At 42.1% G+C, this 21,191-nt stretch overlaps 1 protein-coding gene and 1 long non-coding RNA gene across 2 annotated transcripts; both read right to left on the bottom strand.

Moving 5' to 3' along the window:
- Window positions 1-5,332: 5,332 nt before the first annotated feature.
- LOC115182203 (gastrula zinc finger protein XlCGF17.1) lies at window positions 5,333-9,213 on the bottom strand. The gene is made up of 2 exons (XM_029743815.1): window positions 9,005-9,213; window positions 5,333-6,294 (listed from the first exon to the last, which is right to left on the bottom strand). Exons 1-2 carry the CDS (start codon window positions 9,144-9,146, stop codon window positions 5,333-5,335), a joined length of 1,104 nt encoding a protein of 367 aa, XP_029599675.1. The 5' UTR covers window positions 9,147-9,213.
- Window positions 9,214-19,773: 10,560 nt separating this feature from the next.
- Window positions 19,774-20,350, bottom strand: LOC115182205 (uncharacterized). The gene is made up of 2 exons (XR_003873677.1): window positions 20,175-20,350; window positions 19,774-20,144 (listed from the first exon to the last, which is right to left on the bottom strand). It is a non-coding gene; the product is annotated as an uncharacterized LOC115182205 (long non-coding RNA).
- Between the last annotated feature and the right edge of the window lie 841 nt (window positions 20,351-21,191).

The raw sequence follows: 21,191 nt of genomic DNA, 5'->3' as shown, positions 1-21,191 counted from the left end.
TCTCAAAACCATCTTACGACTAAGTTCATCATTAGAACCATTGGACGCCTTAAGATGCGTTTGGGAAACCGGGCCCAGATATCCAGTTTCCTCCTCTTCTTCCTCCTCCTCCTTTTTCGATGTGACAGTCATCTCCCCCTCCTCCTCTTTCACTCCAAAAACAGCATCCTCCTCTTCCTCCTTCTCTTTCACTCTGAACGCGTTTTCCTCTTCTTTCACTGAAACGTCTTTCTCTTCTTCTTTCACTGTAACAGCTTCACCCTCTACTTGTTGTTGTATTGTAACAGCCTCCTCTTCCTCCGCCTCTTTCACCAGAGTTTCTTTCTCCGTCCAGCAGACCTCCTCTTCTTTAGCAGGAGGAGAGTAGCTTAGTGAGCTCATTGTCGGAGATGTTAGCTCGCTAGGCTAATGCTAACTTAACCAGCCAGCTAGCTGACCAATAACAACGTAAATGTGACAGTAAATGGTATTACTAACTAGACGACAGAAGTGGGCTTAAAACACAGTGGCTAATATACACTAAAGCGTCTAAAAAGCTTTATTGGTTCGGTTATTTTGTCTAGCAAGCTACCGAGGTGGCTGACGAACTGTTGCTACTGTTGAAAGAAACGTTCCGTCCACTACATTATACGTCACACCAGCAGCATTGCCTTAAATTCCACATCGCCATATGCTGACTAGAGTGGGTAAAATATCACAGTAAAATATTGTTATGATGACTATAACATTTGTTGTCACCTTCAATTGTTGCACATTTTCTCAAAAAAGTATATTTTAACACTCTGATCAGGCAAATTTGCCAACTCCAAACTTGGAACCAATCAGAGGTCCCGTACATACCCCTGGTGATGTAGCCGGCCAATGTCCTGCTTTTATCTACTATATAACTACAGCCCCTTGTGAAAACGTGAGCTGCTGTCTGATGAAGAGAAACATATATATCTAGTTCCCAAAGACTGAAATAAGATTTATATTTATAAAACATATATTTATATCTGAAATATTCAGCATGCAATAAGAATTCTCTTGATAGTATGAAGAGGTAACTCCACCATTTATCCAATGTATTGAAAGCTAGCCAATGTTACAGTTTGAATAGCCTAGCCAGCTACTGTAAATGTCCATTTGTATTTCATTAGCTAGCTATCCATGTCAGTTAATAGCATTTTTTTTTATCATGTTTTGGCCTGATTATATGTCTAATTTCAGGTAACTAGCTGCAGGCTTAAAGATACATTCCAATCATATACAGAACCAGTCAAAAGTTTGGACACACTTACAAGGGTTTTTCTTTATTTTTACTATTTTCTACATTGTAGAATAATAGTGAAACAATACAAAATATATTTTATATTTCAGATTCTTCGAAGTAGCCAAACTTGACTGAAAAACACCCCTACAGCATGATGCTGCCATCACCATGCTTCACAGTAGGGATGTTGCCAGGTTTCCTCCAGACGTGACGCAATCGGGGGAGAAGGGCCGTTTTGGATAGTATTCAGACCCCCTTGACTTTTTCCACATTTTGTTAGGTTACAGCCTTACTCTAAAATATATTAAATAGCTTTTTTTCTCTCTCATCAATCTACACACAATATCCCATAAAAAAAGCAAAAACAGGTTTTTAGAAATGTTAGCAAATTAATAAAAATAAAAAACAGAAATATCAGACCCTTTGTATTCCATAGTAGTCAGACCTTTTTCTATGAGACTCATAATTGAGTTCAGGTGCATCCTGTTTCCATTGATCATCCTTGAGATGTTTCTACAACTTGATTTCCGTCCACCTGTGGCAAATCCAATTGATTGGATATGATTTGGAAAGATACACACCTGTCCATATAAGGTCCCACAGTTGACAGTGCATGTCAGAGCAAAAACCAGAGCTCCGAGACAGCATTGTGTCGAGGCACAGATCTGGGGAAGGGTACCAAAAAAAATTCTGCAGCATTGAAGGTCCTCAAGGACACAGTGGCCTCCATCATTTCTAAATGGAAGAAGTTTACAACCACCAAGACTCTTCCTAGAGCTGGCCGCCAGCCAAACTGAGCAATCAGGGGAGAAGTGCCTTGGTCAGGGAGGTGACCAAGAACCCGATGGTCACTCTGACAGAGCTCCAGAGTTCCTCTGTGGCGATAGGATAAACTTCCAGAAGGACAACCATCTCTGCAGCACTCCACCAATCAGGCCTTTATGGTGGAGTGGCCAGACAGAAGCCACTTCTCAGTAAAAGGCACAATGTCAGCCCGCTTGGAGTTTCTAAAAAGACCCCTAAAGGACTGTCGTGGAAATTCAACAAAGGGACACTCGAAGTCAATAGTTAATTAATCATTCTTTATTGTCAGCTTGCTGGAGAGGTTCCAACCAACTCAATGCACCATAGTACATGTCTATCAGGAGCTCTACAGGAGCAGTCCTGTTAGTTCTCTTATATACTGCAGACAAGTTATATTTGAATGATTTAGCTTATTCATAATTCATAATTGATTAACGTTTGCTTCATTCATCTGACCAACCAATACTGGTTTATGCATGTGACAGACCAATACCTCACACGGCTTCTTCTCTCTAATCTGAGACCTTGAAACTGAGATATCTTTCGTTCTCAAAACAAGGGTCTGGGCGTACTGCCAAATTGAATATACTGATAGTGAGGATTTGTTCAATCAGTCACTTGCATGAACACAGAAATTGGTTCATTGGTCACCAGAAATTGGTTAATTGGTCACCTCTGGTGTGCCACAATATCTGTTTCTCATTCACATGTCCACCCAAAAAGTTGTCTTCAGTGACACTCTGGACACTGGGTATGCAGACGACGCAGGGCTGTCCCGAGCCATACCATAACCAGCATCAAAAGAGGACATTTCCATGGGCTTGGAGGTAAAGCAGCTGGAAGAGTGGGCCACATCCAACAACATGGTCCTGAATGGGGAAAAAGTCTGTGGAAATTCAGATGTTTTTCTAGAGACCATCCATAACCTGCACCACTAATCCTAGGAGGACAGGAAATACCAGTGGTAATAACAACTAAGTATCTTGGTTTTCATCTAGACTCTAACCTCAGTGGTGACACACGTGGAGCAGTCACTCAGGAAGGCCTCAAAACACCTGCACTTTTTGACTGTTCTTGCCCGAAATTGCCTACCCACTGAAGATCTGGTCACAGTCTATACTACACTGGTCAGGCCTTGTCTGGAATACAGTGGAGTGCTGTTAGTTGGATGCAGTGAAAAGCAGCAGGTCCAACTAGGCAGGCTGCAGAGGATGGCCTTGAGGATCATCTCCAGAGGTGGAGCAGTCCAACCACAGCTCCCCTCACTGCAGAGCAGGCTAGAGCAGGCTGCAGTGCACCTGGTGAAGGACATGCACACTCTTGACCATCCACTGAATGACCTGCTCCCTCCAACAAGAGGTAACTGCACCACCAGGCTCCTGAGAAACAGCCACGAACTGTCCTGTATAACTGCCTGTATGAACTGCCTGTGAAACACCACTCTACCCACTACTATCAGACTGTATAACTGTCCAGTAATACTGTCCTGTATAACTGTCCTGTATAACTGCCCGTACGAACCACCTGTGAAACTCCACTCTACCCACTACTATCAGACTGTATAACTGTCCTGTATAACTGCCTGTATGAACTGCCTGTGAAACACCACTCTACCCACTACTATCAGACTGTATAACTGTCCAGTAATACTGTCCTGTATAACTGTCCTGTATAACTGCCCGTACGAACCACCTGTGAAACTCCACTCTACCCACTACTATCAGACTGTATAACTGTCCTGTAATACTGTCCTGTATATCTGTCTGTACGAACTGTCTGTGAAACACCACTCTACCCACTGCTATCAGATTGTATATCTGTCCTGTATATCTGTCTGTACGAACTGTCTGTGAAACACCACTCTACCCACTGCTATCAGACTGTATAGTAACTCTAGCTCTTAAATGGTCCTCCCAAAAAGTATTTTTTAAATCACATTTTAATATTTAAATTTCCATCGTGAAAAATGTCCTGTAATGTTTACAATTGTTAAATATTCTATTTATGTCACGTATTATGTGTTATGTATTTTAAATTAGTGTTTTCTACATTGTGATATCATTAAAATACTTCTACTACAATGTTAAAACATTCTACATTGTGACATCATTACAATACTCCTGTTGTTTTATGTTTTTCAATTATTAGCATATTCTGCATTTCTTCAGTTTCATCTGTGAGAAAGAATATATAAACTCAAACTTTATAGAAAAGCATATAAATAGCACACAGAAATTGGTTAATAGAAAAACACAAACATAACAATTTCCATCACATGAACCAAGATTCTCTGGTCTGATGAAACCAAGATCGAACTCTTTGGCCTGAATGACAAGGCTGCAAGAAAAATACATATTTTCAACTTTGACTTTCAACCAAAACAAACGCAGATTGGACGTCGGGCAGAGTCTTATTTTCAACAACATTTTGCTAGGTGGGAAAGCCCAATGTCAAAACACAGTTTTAACGTGTCCAAATCAATAACCTTCCCTGTAGCTCAGTTGGTAGAGCATGGTGTTTGCAACGCCAGGGTTGTGGGTTCGTTTCCCACGGGGGGCCAGCACAGGAAAAAAAAAATGTATGAAATGTATGCATTCACTACTGTCAGTTGCTCTGGATAAGAGCCTCTGCTAAATGACTAAAATGTAAATGTAATAACCAATATGCAGAAAATTTAAACATAAAATGTAGTAAAATGACAAACATACCACAACAGGAATCATATTAATTGTATTTTTTTTTACGAGCATCTGCAGAAGACAGTACGTTACATTTCAGTGATGCATTTAAAAGTAGGGGTCCTGAAAACTAAGAGAAACGCAACACTTATTTGTCATCACTCGTTGAAATCAATTGCGCGAGATGAGGTTATAAACCACACAGAATCTGGGTATATCACTGGTTAGAAGACAATTTATAGAAAACAGCTAGCTATATTTACAAGTGTTCCATTTTGATTCAAGTGGGGCACCAATGCGGTAAGTGAAACGCAACACTTTGTTAATCACTTTTTGTTTATCAAATAAATATTATAAATAGTACTCATTCATTTCAGAGCCTGGATTTGTCCCCTGATGAGGCTAATATCCATATCATACTGATATCAATAGAACAGGGTGAAAATGTTTAGGGTTCTACATTGTGACATCATTAAAATACTATTTCTACTAAAATGTTAAAACATTCTACATTGTGACATCATTAAAATACTCCTTCTACAATGTTAAAACATTCTACACTGTGACATTATTTCATTGATATCATGAAGCAACTCCTTCAGGTATGTATTTTCTGATGTTTAATCAGAGATCTTTTATCAGAGTATCTCTTGTCACATTGATCACAGCCATAACGTTTCTCTCCTGTGTGTGTTCTCTGGTGTAATTTTAAATGTCCTGATGAAACAAAACTCTTTCCACAGTCAGAGCAATAGTAAGGTTTCTCTCCTGTGTGTTTTCTCTGGTGCAAAGTCAGCTGTCTAGATTCAGTAAAACTCTTCCCACATTGATCACAGCTATAAGGTTTCTCTCCTGTATGGATTCTATGATGTACTTTCAGGCTGCCTGATTGACTAAAACTCTTCCCACATTGATAACAGCTATAAGGTTTCTCTCCTGTGTGTGTTCTCTGGTGTGATTTTAAATGTGCTGACAAAAAAAAACACTTCCCACAGTCAGAGCAGCTATGAGGTTTCTCTCCTGTATGGATTCTCTGATGTATTTTAAGGGATGCTGAAGAGGTGCATATCTTCCCACAATCAGAGCAGCTGTGAGATCTCTCTGAAGTGTGTCTTCTCAGGTGTGATATCAGTGTGTTTGAGTGAGAAAAACACTTCCCACATTGATTACAGCTATAAGATTTCACTCCTGTGTGGGTTCTCTGGTGTGCTTTTAAATAACCTGAGAAAACAAAACTCTTTCCACAGTAAGAGCAAAGGTAAGGTTTCTCTCCTGTGTGTTTTCTCTGGTGTATAGTCATCTGTCTAGATTCAGTAAAACTCTTCCCACATTGATCACAGCTAAAAGGTTTCTCTCCAGTGTGAATTCTCTGGTGTACTTTTAGTGAATCTGATCTTGAGTAACTCTTCCCACAGTGAGAGCAGTGGTGAGATTTCTTCCCTGTGGGTTTCCGCTGGTGTTTCTTGGGGTGTTCTGATTTGGAGAGACTCTTCTCTGCCTTGTCAGCTTCATGATGTTGTTGAGGCTGCCCAGAGGATCCATGATAGTCACATCTCTCTCCTGTGTGAACGACAAAGTCAGACAGATGGTTAAAAGCCCACAACAGAAATCCACTGTTTATTTTAGCTGAATATGTGACCCACCGTCTCTATTCAGTCTTATCTAGCAACCTTTCAAATTGTGTTTTTTACATTGGATAAAAATACAGACTGAGCTTCTAAACGGCGTATCATAATCTGTAGTTGAAGGAAACATGGGGAAGTAATGCATCTTTAAAAAGGTGATACACTTAGAATCCCATTCAGGACAAAAAGGCATTCAAACATTTTGCTGTGATTTTCACAGCAAAATCCTTAGGAAACATATATTTAGAAAAGGAATACGTTCACCAAATTACCAAAATGGCTTCTCTGAACATTATCTCACCAAGTTACCCCATTAGGCAAACCATTAACAGTATTACATTGTCTATTGTTGTATATCTACAGTGCTTCTCTTTGGTCACGCCTATTTAGCATCTTTCACACCCTCTAGAGCCTTAGACCCACACATCTCTTAAAGAATTCACATTGAAAAATCAAATCAAAAACACATGGTTAGCAGATGTTATTGCGAGCGTAGTGAAATGCTTGAACATGTGAATGTGGCCATGTGATAAAGCAGTGAGGCTTAAAAAAACTAAGAAAATATCTCAACAATAAAATACTTTATTAACTTCAAGTACTAAAGGTAGTAGATTACAATTAGGAAAAACCTAAATCACAAAAAGGTAAAAACAATATCTAGACCTAGGCCTATATCACAAATTACGTTTCACTATATTGGATCGAAGGTTACATATGTAACCCCGGTTACGTTTCAGTATACTGGATCGAAGGTTACATATGTAACCCCGGTTACGTTTCACTATATTGGATCGAAGGTTACATATGTAACCCAGGTTACGTTTCAGTATATTGGATCGAAGGTTACATATGTAACCCCGGTTACGTTTCACTATATTGGATCGAAGGTTACATATGTAACCACGGTTACGTTTCACTATATTGGATCGAAGGTTACTATGTATGTAACCCAGGTTACGTTTCAGTATATTGGATCGAAGGTTACATATGTAACCACGGTTACGTTTCACTATATTGGATCGAAGGTTACATATGTAACCCCGGTTACGTTTCACTATATTGGATCGAAGGTTACATATGTAACCACGGTTACGTTTCACTATATTGGATCGAAGGTTACATATGTAACCCCGGTTACGTTTCACTATATTGGATCAAAGGTTACATATGTAACCCCGGTTACGTTTCACTATATTGGATCGAAGGTTACATATGTAACCACGGTTACGTTTCACTATATTGGATCGAAGGTTACATATGTAACCCCGGTTACGTTTCACTATATTGGATCAAAGGTTACATATGTAACCCAGGTTACGTTTCACTATATTGGATCGAAGGTTACATATGTAACCCAGGTTACGTTTCACTATACTGGATCGAAGGTTACGTATTAAAACCCGGTTATGTGAGCAATATTGGATCACTCCAATATATTGGTATCACTCCGAGGCGGAGGGATACATCCGAGGTGAGTATTTACAGATTCACTCCGGTGTACAACTGTGTCACGGCTGGGGTCCGACCCTGTATATTAACCCCATGGCGGCGACACACGTTCTCTTTCATTTTATTGGCAGACGTCCGTATGGTTTGAGGTACAACATTTCTGAAGTTCGCTTTGTAAGTCACTGGTAAGTGTAATATCTTACGTGGAAGGAAACTCCCTGGCTGTTTGCAGCCTGGAGCAGCTGGCCACAATACTACAACTCGGCGTGTATCCATTAGTATGGTGGCGCTTGCTGCCACAAACTGTAATTGACCTTTTACACAACTTGACGACTGGCTTGTTCTATGTGTGTGTTGTGAATTGCTTTAACATGTTGCTCCGGGTTCTGCTCCGCCGTAGCGTGGGTTCTCTGCTAATTACTAATTACTGAACGACGGTGGGGTCCCTCTCCTGCCCCATCGTCTTGTGCTGGGGGACGACAGAGGGGGGGGGGGGGGGGGGCACTGCGTGCAGTGGAGCTACGACCTGTCAACCGTCACCGCCATAGGGACGTGCCTGGGGGACCCAGGCACTCGGGGCGCCAGAGGAGAGATGGGCCTCGGCAGGACCCCTGACACACCCTTCCCTGGCCTCGGCCGCTTTTCCCAGTCTCAAAGGGCAAATTGGGAGGAGGGTGTGGAGTTCCCCTGGGGTATTGTCCACAATGCTCGAGGGGTACCGACTACAAAATCATGTAGTGTACACGCCCCTTCATGTACTGCGCCACCACCGCAGCCTCATCAATGGATTAGTCCACTGAGACAGGAACGAATCAGACAAGTGTCTCTCGTGCCATAAAACATGTATATAATTTGCGACTGCTCAACTAAAAACATGTTGGTTGACCAACAGCCAGTCAACCAAACAATCGACTAGTCGACTAAATGGGGTCAGGCATTATAGACATTGATTCCTGAAGAATAGAACTTATAAATGCCTCAAATGTTTCAACTGTATTTTCCCATCAGAAACCAAAACATAAGCTTGTATAACGCCACTGTTTGTAAACAAACACTGTATAGCCTCAATCTGGTTAAAACTATCATTTTGACCTTATGGATGGCCTGCCCTAAATATATATATATTTCCCCTTTAACACCACACATCAGTTCAACAACTGCAGAGTTTGTGCCTCTGTATTTAAGACAGTACTTACTAGTGTTAATCAGGGAACGGTTTCTCAAAACCATCTTACTGCTAAGTTCATCATTAGAACCATTGGACGCCTTAAGATGCCTTTGGGAATCCAGGCCCAGATATCCGATTTCTTCCTGCTCCTTTTTCGATGAGACAGTCATCTCCTCCTCTTTCTCCTCTTCTTTTACTGTAACATCCTCCTCTTCCTCTTTCACTCTGAACGCGTCTTCCTCTTCTTTCACTGAAACGTCTTTCTCTTCTTCTTTCACTGTAACAGCCTCACCCTCTACTTGTTGTTGTATCGTAACATCCTCCTCTTCCTCCTCCTCTTTAACGAGAGCTTCTTTCTCCGTCCAGCAGATCTCCTCTTCTTTAGCAGGAGGAGAGTAGCTTAGTGAACTCATGGTCGGGGATGTTAGCTAGCTAGGCTAATGCTAACTTAACCAGCCAGCTAGCTGATTAATTACAACAACACCGTAAATATCAAATTAAACCGGATAACTAACTAGACGACAGTAATGGGTTTTAAAACACAGTTGCTAATATACACGAAAGCGTCTAAAGAGCTTTATTGGTTCGGCTATTTTGACTAGCAAGCTACCGAGGTGGCTGACGAACTGTTGTTGCTGTTGAAAGAAACGTTCCGTCCACTACATTATACGTCACACTAGCGGCATTGACTTAAATTCCACATCGCCATATGCTGACTAGAGTGGGTAAAATATCACAGTAAAATATTGTTACGATGAATATAATATTTGTTTTCATCTTCAATTCTTGCACATTTTCTCATAAAAAAATATATTTGAACACTGTCTGATCAGGCAAATTTGCCAAACGCCTAAACTTGGAACCAATCAGAAGTCCCGTACGTACCCCTGGTGATGTAGGCAGCCAATGGCCTGCTTTGATCTACAATGTAACTACAGCCTTTTGTGAAAACGTGAGCTGCTGTTTGATGAAAGATATATGTTTTAGAGTGCATTTGAAATATTCATCATGCAATAAGAATTATCTTGATAGTATGAAGAAGAAAAAGGAAGTAAAGACATTACCTTGTTATTTCTAGCAGCTTGAAGAGGCTGGTGGGAGAGAGAGGAGCGAGGGTATAATGGTGCTCCTAGAAATAGAACTTGAGGTTTGCTCACAGCGTTTGATGACTCACCAGGTTAATGGTTTCTCTAGGCTGCAGACGGGAAGGGAAGAGGCTGGTGGGAGAGAGAGGAGCGAGGGTATAATGGTGCTCCTAGAAATAGAACTTGAGGTTTGCTCACAGCGTTTGATGACTCACCAGGTTAATGGTTTCTCTAGGCTGCAGACGGGACGGGAAGAGGCTGGTGGGAGAGAGAGGAGCGAGGGTATAATGGTGCTCCTAGAAATAGAACCTGAGGTTTGCTCACAGAGTCTGATGACTCACCAGGTTAATGGTTTCTCTAGGCTGCTGACAGGACTGGAAGAGGCTGGTGGGAGAGAGAGGAGCGAGGGTATAATGGTGCTCCTACAAATAGAACTTGAGGTTTGCTCACAGAGTCTGATGACTCACCAGGTTAATGGTTTCTCTAGGCTGCAGACAGGACGGGAAGAGGCTGGTGGGAGAGAGAGGAGCGAGGGTATAATGGTGCTCCTAGAAATAGAACTTGAGGTTTGCTCACAGCGTCTGATGACTCACCAGGTTAATGGTTTCTCTAGGCTGCAGACGGGAAGGGAAGAGGCTGGTGGGAGAGAGAGGAGCGAGGGTATAATGGTGCTCCTACAAATAGAACTTGAGGTTTGCTCACAGAGTCTGATGACTCACCAGGTTAATGGTTTCTCTAGGCTGCAGACGGGACGGGAAGAGGCTGGTGGGAGAGAGAGGAGCGAGGGTATAATGGTGCTCCTAGAAATAGAACTTGAGGTTTGCTCACAGCGTCTGATGACTCACCAGGTTAATGGTTTCTCTAGGCTGCAGACAGGACGGGAAGAGGCTGGTGGGAGAGAGAGGAGCGAGGGTATAATGGTGCTCCTACAAATAGAACTTGAGGTTTGCTCACAGCGTCTGATGACTCACCAGGTTAATGGTTTCTCTAGGCTGCAGACGGGACGGGAAGAGGCTGGTGGGAGAGAGAGGAGCGAGGGTATAATGGTGCTCCTAGAAATAGAACTTGAGGTTTGCTCACAGTGTCTGATGACTCACCAGGTTAATGGTTTCTCTAGGCTGCAGACGGGAAGGGAAGAGGCTGGTGGGAGAGAGAGGAGCGAGGGTATAATGGTGCTCCTACAAATAGAACTTGAGGTTTGCTCACAGCGTCTGATGACTCACCAGGTTAATGGTTTCTCTAGGCTGCAGACGGGAAGGGAAGAGGCTGGTGGGAGAGAGAGGAGCGAGGGTATAATGGTGCTCCTAGAAATAGAACTTGAGGTTTGCTCACAGCGTCTGATGACTCACCAGGTTAATGGTTTCTCTAGGCTGCAGACGGGAAGGGAAGAGGCTGCTGCTAACTGTCTCTTATAAAAGTTGAAAATCTTACCAGTCATTTTTCTACTAACTATTTAAAATATATATATTTAACCTTTATTTCACTAGGCAAGTCAGTTAAGAACAAATTCTTATTTACAATGACGACCTACTCCAGCCACTGGGCCAATTGTACGCCGCCCTATGTGACTCCCAATCACAGCCAGATGTGATGCAGCCTGGACTCGAACCAGGGACTGAAGTGACACCTCTTGCACTACAGATGCAGTGCCTTAGACCACTGTGCTACTTAGGAGCTATGACTGAGCGTGAGACATGATTTCCAGAATGTACGTTTCATGCATTTACAGTACCAGTCTAAAGTTCGGATCTACTCAGTTAAAAAAAATACAAAATTCTACTATGAAATAACCCGAACCCATTCTTAAATGGAAGAAGTTTGGAAACACCACTGACACGTCCTAGAGCTCTCCGCCCGACCAAACTGAACAATCAGGGGAATAGGGCCTTGGTCAGGGAGGTGACCAAGAACCTGATGGTCACTCTGACAGAGCTCCAGAGTTCCTCTGTGGAGATGGGACAACCTTCCAGAAGGACAACCATCTCTCCAGCACTCCACCATTCAGGCCTTTATGGTAGAGGGGCCAGATGGAAGCCACTCCTCAGTAAAAGGCACATGAGAGCCCACTCAGACCATGATAAAAAAGATTCTCTGGTCTGATGAAACCAAGATTGAACTCTTTACCCTGAATGCCAAGCGTCACATCTGGAAGAGACCTGGCACCATCGCTACGGTGAAGCATGGTGGTGGCAGCATCATGCTGTGGGGATGTTTTTCAGAAGCAGGGACTGGGAGACTAGTCAGGATTGAGGGAAAGACGAACGGAAAAAAGGACAGAGAGATCCTTGATGAAAACCTGCTCCAGAGTGCTCAGGACATCAGACTTGGGCGAATGTTCACCTTTCAACAGAACAACAGCCCTAAGGACACAGCCAAGACAATGCAGGAGTGACTTCGGGACAAGGCTCTGAATGTCCTTGAGTGGCCCAACCAGAGCCCGGACTTGAACAGAAAATAGCTGTTCAGCCACGCTCCCCATCCAACCTGACAGAGCTTGAGATGATCTGAAGAGAAGAATGGGAGAAACTCCCCAAATACAGATGTGCCAAGCTTGTAGCGTCATACCAAAGAAGTCTCAAGGCTGTAATCGCTGCCAAAGGTGTTTCAACAAAGAGTAAAGGGTCTGAATACTTATGTTAATGTTATATTTACGTTTTTAGTTTTTTATAAATTAGCAAAAAATCTAAAAATCAGTTTTTGCTTTGTCATTATGGGGTATTTTGTGTAGATTGATGAGGATTATTATTATTTTTAATCCATTTTAGAATAATTAGTTGATTAATAAGACCCGTTTAGAATAACAACAATAATATGTGGGGAAATTATATTTATGTATATTTATTTATTATTTTTATGATATTTCAAACACACTGTACATAGCATATATGCTCAGTCTCTAACTGTGCATCTCTGAGCTAAGGTTAACTCAATAATTTAATGCTAATACATCAATTGAAAGATATTAGCTCCTTGTTCCTCAACTTAATAATAATTGCATAATGGTAATCCTAGACACTTGCATCTTATATCAAATCAAATAAATGTTTATTGTCACATGAGCCGAATACAACAGCTGTAGACCTTACAGTGAAATGCTTACTTACAATCCCTAACCAACAATGTTTAAGTTTTAAGAAAAAAAAAGTTACAAATAATTAAACAACAGCATTAAAATAACAGTAGCGAGGCTATATGCAGGGGTACCGGTACAGAGTCAATGTGCAGGGCACCGGTTAGTTGAGGTAATTGAGGTAATATGTACATGTAGGTACAGTTAAAGTGACTATGCATAGATGATAACAACAGAGAGTAGCAGCAGCGTAAAAGAGGGGTCTGGGTAGCCCTTGATTAGCTGTTCAGGAGTCTTATGGCTTGGGGGTAGAAGCTGTTAAGAAGCCTTTTGGTCCTAGACTTGGCGCTCCGGTACCGCTTGCCGTGCGGTAGCAGAGAGAACAGTCAATGACTGGGGTGGCTGGGGTCTTTGACCACTTTTAGGGCCTTCCTCTGACACCGCCTGGTGAGGTCTTGGATGGCAGGAAGCTTGGCCCCAGTGACGTACTGGGCAGTACACACTACCCTCTGTAGTGCCTTGTGGTCGGGGGCCGAGCAGTTGCCATACCAGGCAGTGATGCAACCAGTCAGGATGCTCTCGATGGTGCAGCTGTAGAACCTTTTGAGGATCTGAGGACCCATGCCAAATCTTTTCAGTCTCCTGAGGGGGAATAGGTTTTGTCGTGCTCTCTTCACGACTGTTTTGGTGTACTTGGACCATGTTAGTTTGTTGGTGATGTGGACACCAAGGAACTTGAAGCTGTCAACCTGCTCCACTGCAGCCCCATCGATGAGAATGGGGGCGTGCTCGGTCCTCTTTTTCCTGTAGTCCACAATCATCTCTTTTGTCTTGATCATGTTGAGGGAGAGGTTGTTGTCCTGGCACTACACGGCCAGGTCTCTGATCTTCTCCCTATAGTCTGTCTCATCGTTGTCGGTGATCAGCACGCACCCCTGAGGAGTCCCCTTTATGAGGATCAGCGTGGCGGATGTGTTGTTCCCCACCTTTATCACCTGGGGGCGACCCGTCAGGAAGTGCAATATCCAGTTGCAGAGGGAGGTGTTTCGTCCCAGGATCCTTAGCTTAGTGATGAGATTTGAGGGCACTATGGTGTTGAACACTTGAGCTGTAGTCAATGAATAGCATTCTCACATAGGTGTTCCTTTTGTCCAGGTGGGAAAGGGCAATGTTGAGTGCAATAGAGATTGCATCATCTGTGGATCTGTATGCAAATTGGAGTAGGTCTGGTTCCCGTACCCCTTCTAACATTCAACCTCCAGCTGTACCCCCTCTAGCACCAGGGTCAGCGCACTCTCAAATGTTGTTTTTTTGCCATCATTGTAAGCCTGCCACACACACACTTTTCGATACATTTATTGAACATAAGAATGAGTGTGAGTTTTTGTTACAACCCGGCTAATGGGAAGTGACAAAGAGCTCTTATAGGACCAGGGCACAAATAGTAATATAATAATAATCAATAATGTTGCTCTTTATTTAACCATCTTACATATAAAACCTTATTTGTTCATCGAATAACTCACCACAGGTTAATGAGAATGGTGTGCTTGAAAGGATGCACATGTTGGGTTGTATTGGAGAGAGTCTCAGTCTTAAATAATTTTCCACACACAGTCTGTGCCTGTATTTAGTTTCATGCTAGTGAGGGCTGACAATCCCTTCTCACATAGGTAGGTACGTGGTTGCGAAAGGCATCAGTGTCTTAATAGTGCGATTTGCCAAGGCAGGATACTCCGAGTGCAGCCCAATCCAGAAATCTGTCCGTGGCTTCTAATGAAATTACATTTTCACAGAACCGCTTGTTGCAATTTCGATGAGGATTTTTTGTTCAGATATCGGTAAGTGGACTGGAGGCAGAGCATGAAAGGGATAACGAATCCAGTTGTTTGTGTCATCCGTTTCGGAAACGTACCTGCATAATTGCGCACCCAACTCACTCAGGTGCTTCGCTATATCACATTTGACATTGTCCGTAAGCTTGAGTTCATTTGCACACAAAAAAATCATACAATGATGGAAAGACCTGTGTTTTGTCCTTGTTAATGCAGACAGAGAAGAGCTTCAACTTCTTAATCATAGCCTAAATGTTGTCCAGCACATTGAATATATTTGCGAAGAGTCCCTGTAATCCTAGATTCAGATCATTTTGGCAAGAAAAAACATCACCCAGATAGACCAGTTGTGTGAGAAACTCGTCATCATGCAAGCAGTCTGGTGAGTGAAAATGATAGTCAGTAATGAAAACTTTAAGCTCGTCTCTCAATTTAAAAAAATGTGTCAATACTTTGCCGCTTGATAACCAGCACACTTCTGTATGTTGTAAAAGCGTTACATGGTCGCTGCCCATATCATTGCATAGTGCAGAAAATACACGTGAGTTCAGGGGCCTTGCTTTAACAAAGTTAACCATTTTCACTGTACAGTCGTGACACAAATATTAATTTCCACAAAGTCTGCTGCTTCAGCGTCTTTAGAAATTTTTGTCAGATGTTACTATGGAATACTAAAGTATAATTACAAGCATTTCATAAGTGTCAAAGGCTTTTATTGACAATTACATGAAGTTGATGCAAAGAGTCAATATCTGCCGTGTTGACCCTTCTTTTTCAAGACCTCTGCAATCTGCCCTGGCATGCTGGGCCACATCCTGACTGATGGCAGCCCATTCTTGCATAATCAATGCTTGGAGTTTGTCAGAATTTGTAGGTTTTGTTTGTTCACCCGCCTCTTGAGGATTGACCACCTGTTGTCAATGGGATTAAGGTCTGGGAAGTTTCCTGGCCATGGACCCAAAATATCGATGTTTTGTTCCCCGAGCCACTTATTAATGATCACTTTTGCCTTATGGAAAGGTGCTCCATCATGCTGGAAAATACATTGTTCATCACCAAACTGTTCCTGGATGGTTGGGAGAAGTTGCTCTCGGAGGATGTGTTGGTACCATTCTTTATTCATGGCTGTGTTCTTAGGCAAAATTGTGAGTGAGCCCACTCCCTTGGCTGAGAAGCAACCCCACATATGAATGGTCTCAGGATGCTTTACTGTTGGCATGACACAGGACTGATGGTAGCGCTCACCTTGTCTTCTCCGGACAAGCTTTTTTCCGGATGCCCCAAACAATCGGAAAGGGGATTCATCAGAGAAAATGACTACCCCAGTCCTCAGCAGTCCAATCCTTGTACTTTTTGCAGGATATCAGTCTGTCCCTGATGTTTTTCCTGGAAAGAAGTGGCTTCTTTGCTGCCCTTCTTGACACCAGGCCATCCTCCAAAAGTCTTTGCCTCACTGTGCGTGTAGATGCACTCACACCTGCCTGCTGCCATTCCTGAGCAAGCTCTGTACTGGTGGTGCTCCGATCCCGCAGCTGAATCAACTTTAGGAGACGGTCCTGGCGCTTGCTTGACTTTCTTGGGCGCCCTGAAGCCTTCTTCACAACAATTGAACCGCTCTCCTTGAAGTTCTTGATGATCCGATAAATGGTTGATTTAGGTGCAATCTTACTGGCAGCAATATCCTTACCTGTGAAGCCCTTTTTGTGCAAAGCAATGATGACGGCACGTGTTTCCTTGCAGGTAACCACGGTTGATAGAGGAAGAACAATGATTCCAAGCACCACCCTCCTTTTGAAGCTTCCAGTCTGTTATTCGAACTCAATCAGCATGACAGAGTGATCTCCAGCCTTGTCCTCATCAACACTCACACCTGTGTTAACGAGAGAATCACTGACATGATGTCAGCTGGTCCTTTTGTGGCAGGGCTGAAATGCAGTGGAAAGTTTTTTGGGGGTATTCAGTTCATTTCCATGGCAAAGAGGGACTTCATCTGATCACTCTTCATAACATTCTGGAGTATATGCAAATTGCCATCATACAAACTGATGCAGCAGACTTTGAGAAAATTAATATTTGTGTCATTCTCAAAACTTTTGGCCACAACTGTAGTGTCCAAAACATATTTCAAGCTGTCAGGCATTCCCTTGGCAGCAAGAGCCTCTTGGTGGATGCTGCAGTGTACCCAAGAGGCATGGGGAGCAACTGCTTGCACACGTGTTACCACTCCACTATGTCTCCCTGTCATGGCTTTTGCGCCATCATTACAGATACCAACACATCTTGACCACCAAAGTCCATTTGATGTCACAAAGCTGTCCAGTACTTTAAAAATATCCTCTCCTTTTGTCCTGGTTTCCAGTGGTTTGCAGAAGAGGATGTCTTCCTGAATTGACCCCCCATAAACGTAATGGACATATACCAGGAGCTGTGCCAGGCCCGCCACATCTGTTGACTCATTCAGCTGTAATGCATAGAATTCACTGGCTTGTATGCAAACCAGTAATTGTTTCAAAACATCCCCTGCCATGTGACTGATAAGTCGTGAAACAGTGTTGTTTGATGAAGGCATTGTCTGTATAGTTTTTTTGGCCTTTTCCCTGAGCATTGTCCTAGCCATATCCACGGTAGCAGGAAGAATTAAGTCCTCCACAATAGTACGGGGCTTGCCTGTCCTAGCCACTCGGTAGCTCACCATATAAGACGCTTCTTTTTTCCCCTTTTTTAAAATTTAAGTAGACGCTTCTAGCCCCTTCTTATTAATGGTATCTGTTGCTGTTATGCATGTCTTACTACATGAAAGTCATCTTAATTCTCGCTCCAAAAAAACTAGTGGCTTATTTTTCGCTTTGCCTGTTTGATGGTTCGTCGGAGGGTATTGTTGGGGTAGGTTCCTTGTTCCTTGTCAATCATTGGCTTATTGGTGAAATCAGCAATCAGACAATATCTTCTTTAAGTAAATCAATCAAACCTTTATTAATGCAATTGCAGACAGAAGTTGACAACGGAAACACAGCACATATGTTTCAGAGTAAGTTCTGCAAAATAAAAAAGGTCCAAGTTGTTTTAATATGCTTGCAGTCAACCCCTAGTGATGTAACTGCTTACGTCAACACCTTCTACTCATGAGACCAAGCCCATGCATATACAGTTATACAAACTTGCAGGAGAGAACAATAGTCCAGTGTTTTCTAAGGGCTCAGCAGTAATGTTCCATTCCTGTGTGGCTTACAGTGGTATGTCTGACTTGTCTCTTATCTCTTTCACTCCCCTGCAGGGTTCTGTGTCTTTGAATCTCTTTTAGCCTTGAGGCGCTTTCTCACAGAGGCTGCAATATCTGACTACAATATCTCACACATCTCTCAGACCATTTCATATGAGGCAGAGACTAGAAAAGAACCGTGGAACAGTATTTAAACCTTATAATGCATATATATATATATATATAATATATATATATATATATATATATTGTTAATCTGTGGTCCAGGACCCAATAAATGTAGTGGGGGAGGGTCTTATTGCCCTTCACCTTCTAGTAATTCAACATAAGCATAATCAATTATTATAATACATCAATCATTTGGTGCAGCCCCTATCATGACCCCAAGGTGACCCCATCAGTATAGCGGGATTCCTTATAAGCTTCCGGGTTAGAGTCCCGCTCCTTGAAAGCGGTAACTCTACCCTTTAACTCAGCGCGGATGTTGCCTGTAATCCATGGCTTCTGGTTGGGGTATGTACGTACGGTCACTGTGGGGGGGACGTCGTCGATGCACTTATTGATGAAGCCAGTGACTGATGTGGTGTACTCCTCAATGCCATCGGAAGAATCCCGGAGCATATTCCAGTCTGTGCTAGCAAAACAGTCCTTAGCATCTGCTTCATCTGACCACTTTCTTATTGACCGAGTCACTGGTGCTTCCTGCTTTAGTTGTTGCTTGTAAGCAGCAATCAGGAGGATAGAATTATGGTCAGATTTGCCAAATGGAGGGCGAGGGAGAGCTTTGTACGCGTCTCTGTGTTTGGAGTAAAGGTGAGCTAGAGTTTTTTCTCTTGTTGCACATTTAACATGCTGATAGAAATTAGGTAGAATGGATTTCAGTTTTCCTGCATTAAAGTTCCCAGCGACTAGGAGCGCCACCTCTGGATAAGCGTTTTCCTATTTGCTTATGGCCGTATACAGCTCATTAAGTGCGGTCTTAGTGCCAGCATCGGTCTGTGGTGGTATATAGACAGCTACAAAAAATATAGATGTAAACTCTCTTGGTAGATAGTGTGGTCTACAGCTTATCATGAGATACTCTACCTCAGGCGAGCAAAACCTCGAGACTTCCTTCGATTTCGTGCACCAGCTGTTGTTTACAAATATACATAGCCCTTCGCCCCTTGTCTTACCAGAGGCTGCAATTCTATCCTGCCGAAAAAGCTTAAAACCCGCCAGCTGTATGTTAATCATGTCGTCGTTCAGCCACAACTCTATGAAACATAAGATATTACAGTTTTTAATATCCCGTTGGTAGAATATATGTGCTCGTAGTTCCTCTATTTTATTATCGATTGATTGTACGTTGGCTAATAGGACCGATGGTAAAGGTAGATTACCCTCTCTGCGACGGATCCTTACAAGGCACCCAGACAGTCGTGCACAATATCTCTGTCTTTTCCTCCTGTGAGTGACGGGGATGAGGGCCTTGTCAGGCGTCCGAAGTAAATCCTTCCCATCCGACTCGTTGAAGAAGAATTCCTCCAGTACGGGGTGATTAATCACTGCCCTGATATATAGCATTCACAGAATAATGGAGTCAGATTGATGAATGTAGTTTATTATTATTCAACATCATTATTACACATCTACAAAATGGAGACACCTCATCCTCAGTCGATGGGGATTTCCACCAACCTACATAATGGTTGGATCATTTCCACCAACCTACATAATGGTTGGATCATTTCCAAACTAAATGGTGACTCATCCAGTCGATGGGGATTTCCACCAAACTACATAATGGTTGGATCATTTCCACCAACCTACATAATGGTTGGATCATTTCCACCAACCTACATAATGGATGGATCATTTCCACCAAACTACATAATGGTTGGATCATTTCCACCAAACTACATAATGGTTGGATCATTTCCACCAACCTACATAATGGTTGGATCATTTCCACCAACCTACATAATGGTTGGATCATTTCCACCAACCTACATATTACACTACAATTTCAACATTTTCAACAAAAATGTACTGGATTGGTTGAAAAGTGATAAACTTACATACCATGCACTATTTTTACACAATGGAAAGTATTTTTTTCTTTAACCTTTATTTAAATAGGCAAGTCAGTTGAGAACAAATTCTTATTTACAATGACGGCCTACCAAGGAACAGATTTTTACCTTGTCAGCTCTGGGATTCGATCCAGAAACTGTTCGGTTACTGGCCCAACGCTCTAACCACAAGGCAACCTGCCACCCTATACTGAATTTATACTTTATCGTACTAAGATGGACCAAGACATGTGTTGCTTTTACACATATTTGTTCTTTTGTTTTGCAAGAGTCTGTTGATTGGTCGGTCAAAAATTGGTCGGTGCTTGGGTTATTTTGTTTTGCAATATGTTCAAATCAAGCTTCATTTATACAGCACATTTCAGACATGGCTTCACAGGAAAAAAACTCATGGAAAACAATGAAAATAAAAACTAATATTTCCTACACAACAATCATAAGGATAAAAAAACTAAAGAATAACAATAATATCTGAAAGACTAATGAGCATTCTAAGGAAATGCCATTGATTAAAATAGTAAGACTAGGATGTAATATCCAACCCAAAATATAAGCTTGTTTTACAAACATGTATAAAAATTGTAATTTGGTTGCAAATGTTACATGAATTGAAAATGTTATGAAATATTCAATATCAAAGCCAAATGTACACCCCTTTGTTAATAGGTATTAGCAATAATGAACTTAATGGTGAGCCATGGAATAATAAAACATGTATCTTTTGTCAGGCTGAATGTTTGAAATATGAGGTGATTTGAGTCATGTTTCTTCAGTAGTGGAATAACGACAATTTGCAGAAGACTGTCATCTACATTTTGGAGTGATGGATTTAAATTTAGCGGTCCCCAAAACTAAGAGAAATGCAACACTTATTTGTCATCACTCATATCGATATCACTTGGAAATAAATTGCGCGAGAGGGGGGGAGAT

Source organism: Salmo trutta, unplaced genomic scaffold (genome assembly GCF_901001165.1).
Source record: "Salmo trutta unplaced genomic scaffold, fSalTru1.1, whole genome shotgun sequence".
Lineage (NCBI taxonomy): Eukaryota > Metazoa > Chordata > Actinopteri > Salmoniformes > Salmonidae > Salmo > Salmo trutta.
This window is presented reverse-complemented; position numbering and strand designations above follow the sequence as displayed.

Excerpts from the sequence above, each read along its gene's own strand:
- LOC115182203 (XM_029743815.1), bottom strand. The coding sequence starts at position 9,146 with ATGACTGTCTCATCGAAAAAGGAGCAGGAAGAAATCGGATATCTGGGC. Across the intron at positions 6,295-9,004 it reads CCGTTCCCTGATTAACACTA|GAGAGAGATGTGACTATCAT; the intron begins GTAAGTACTGTC and ends TCGTTCACACAG.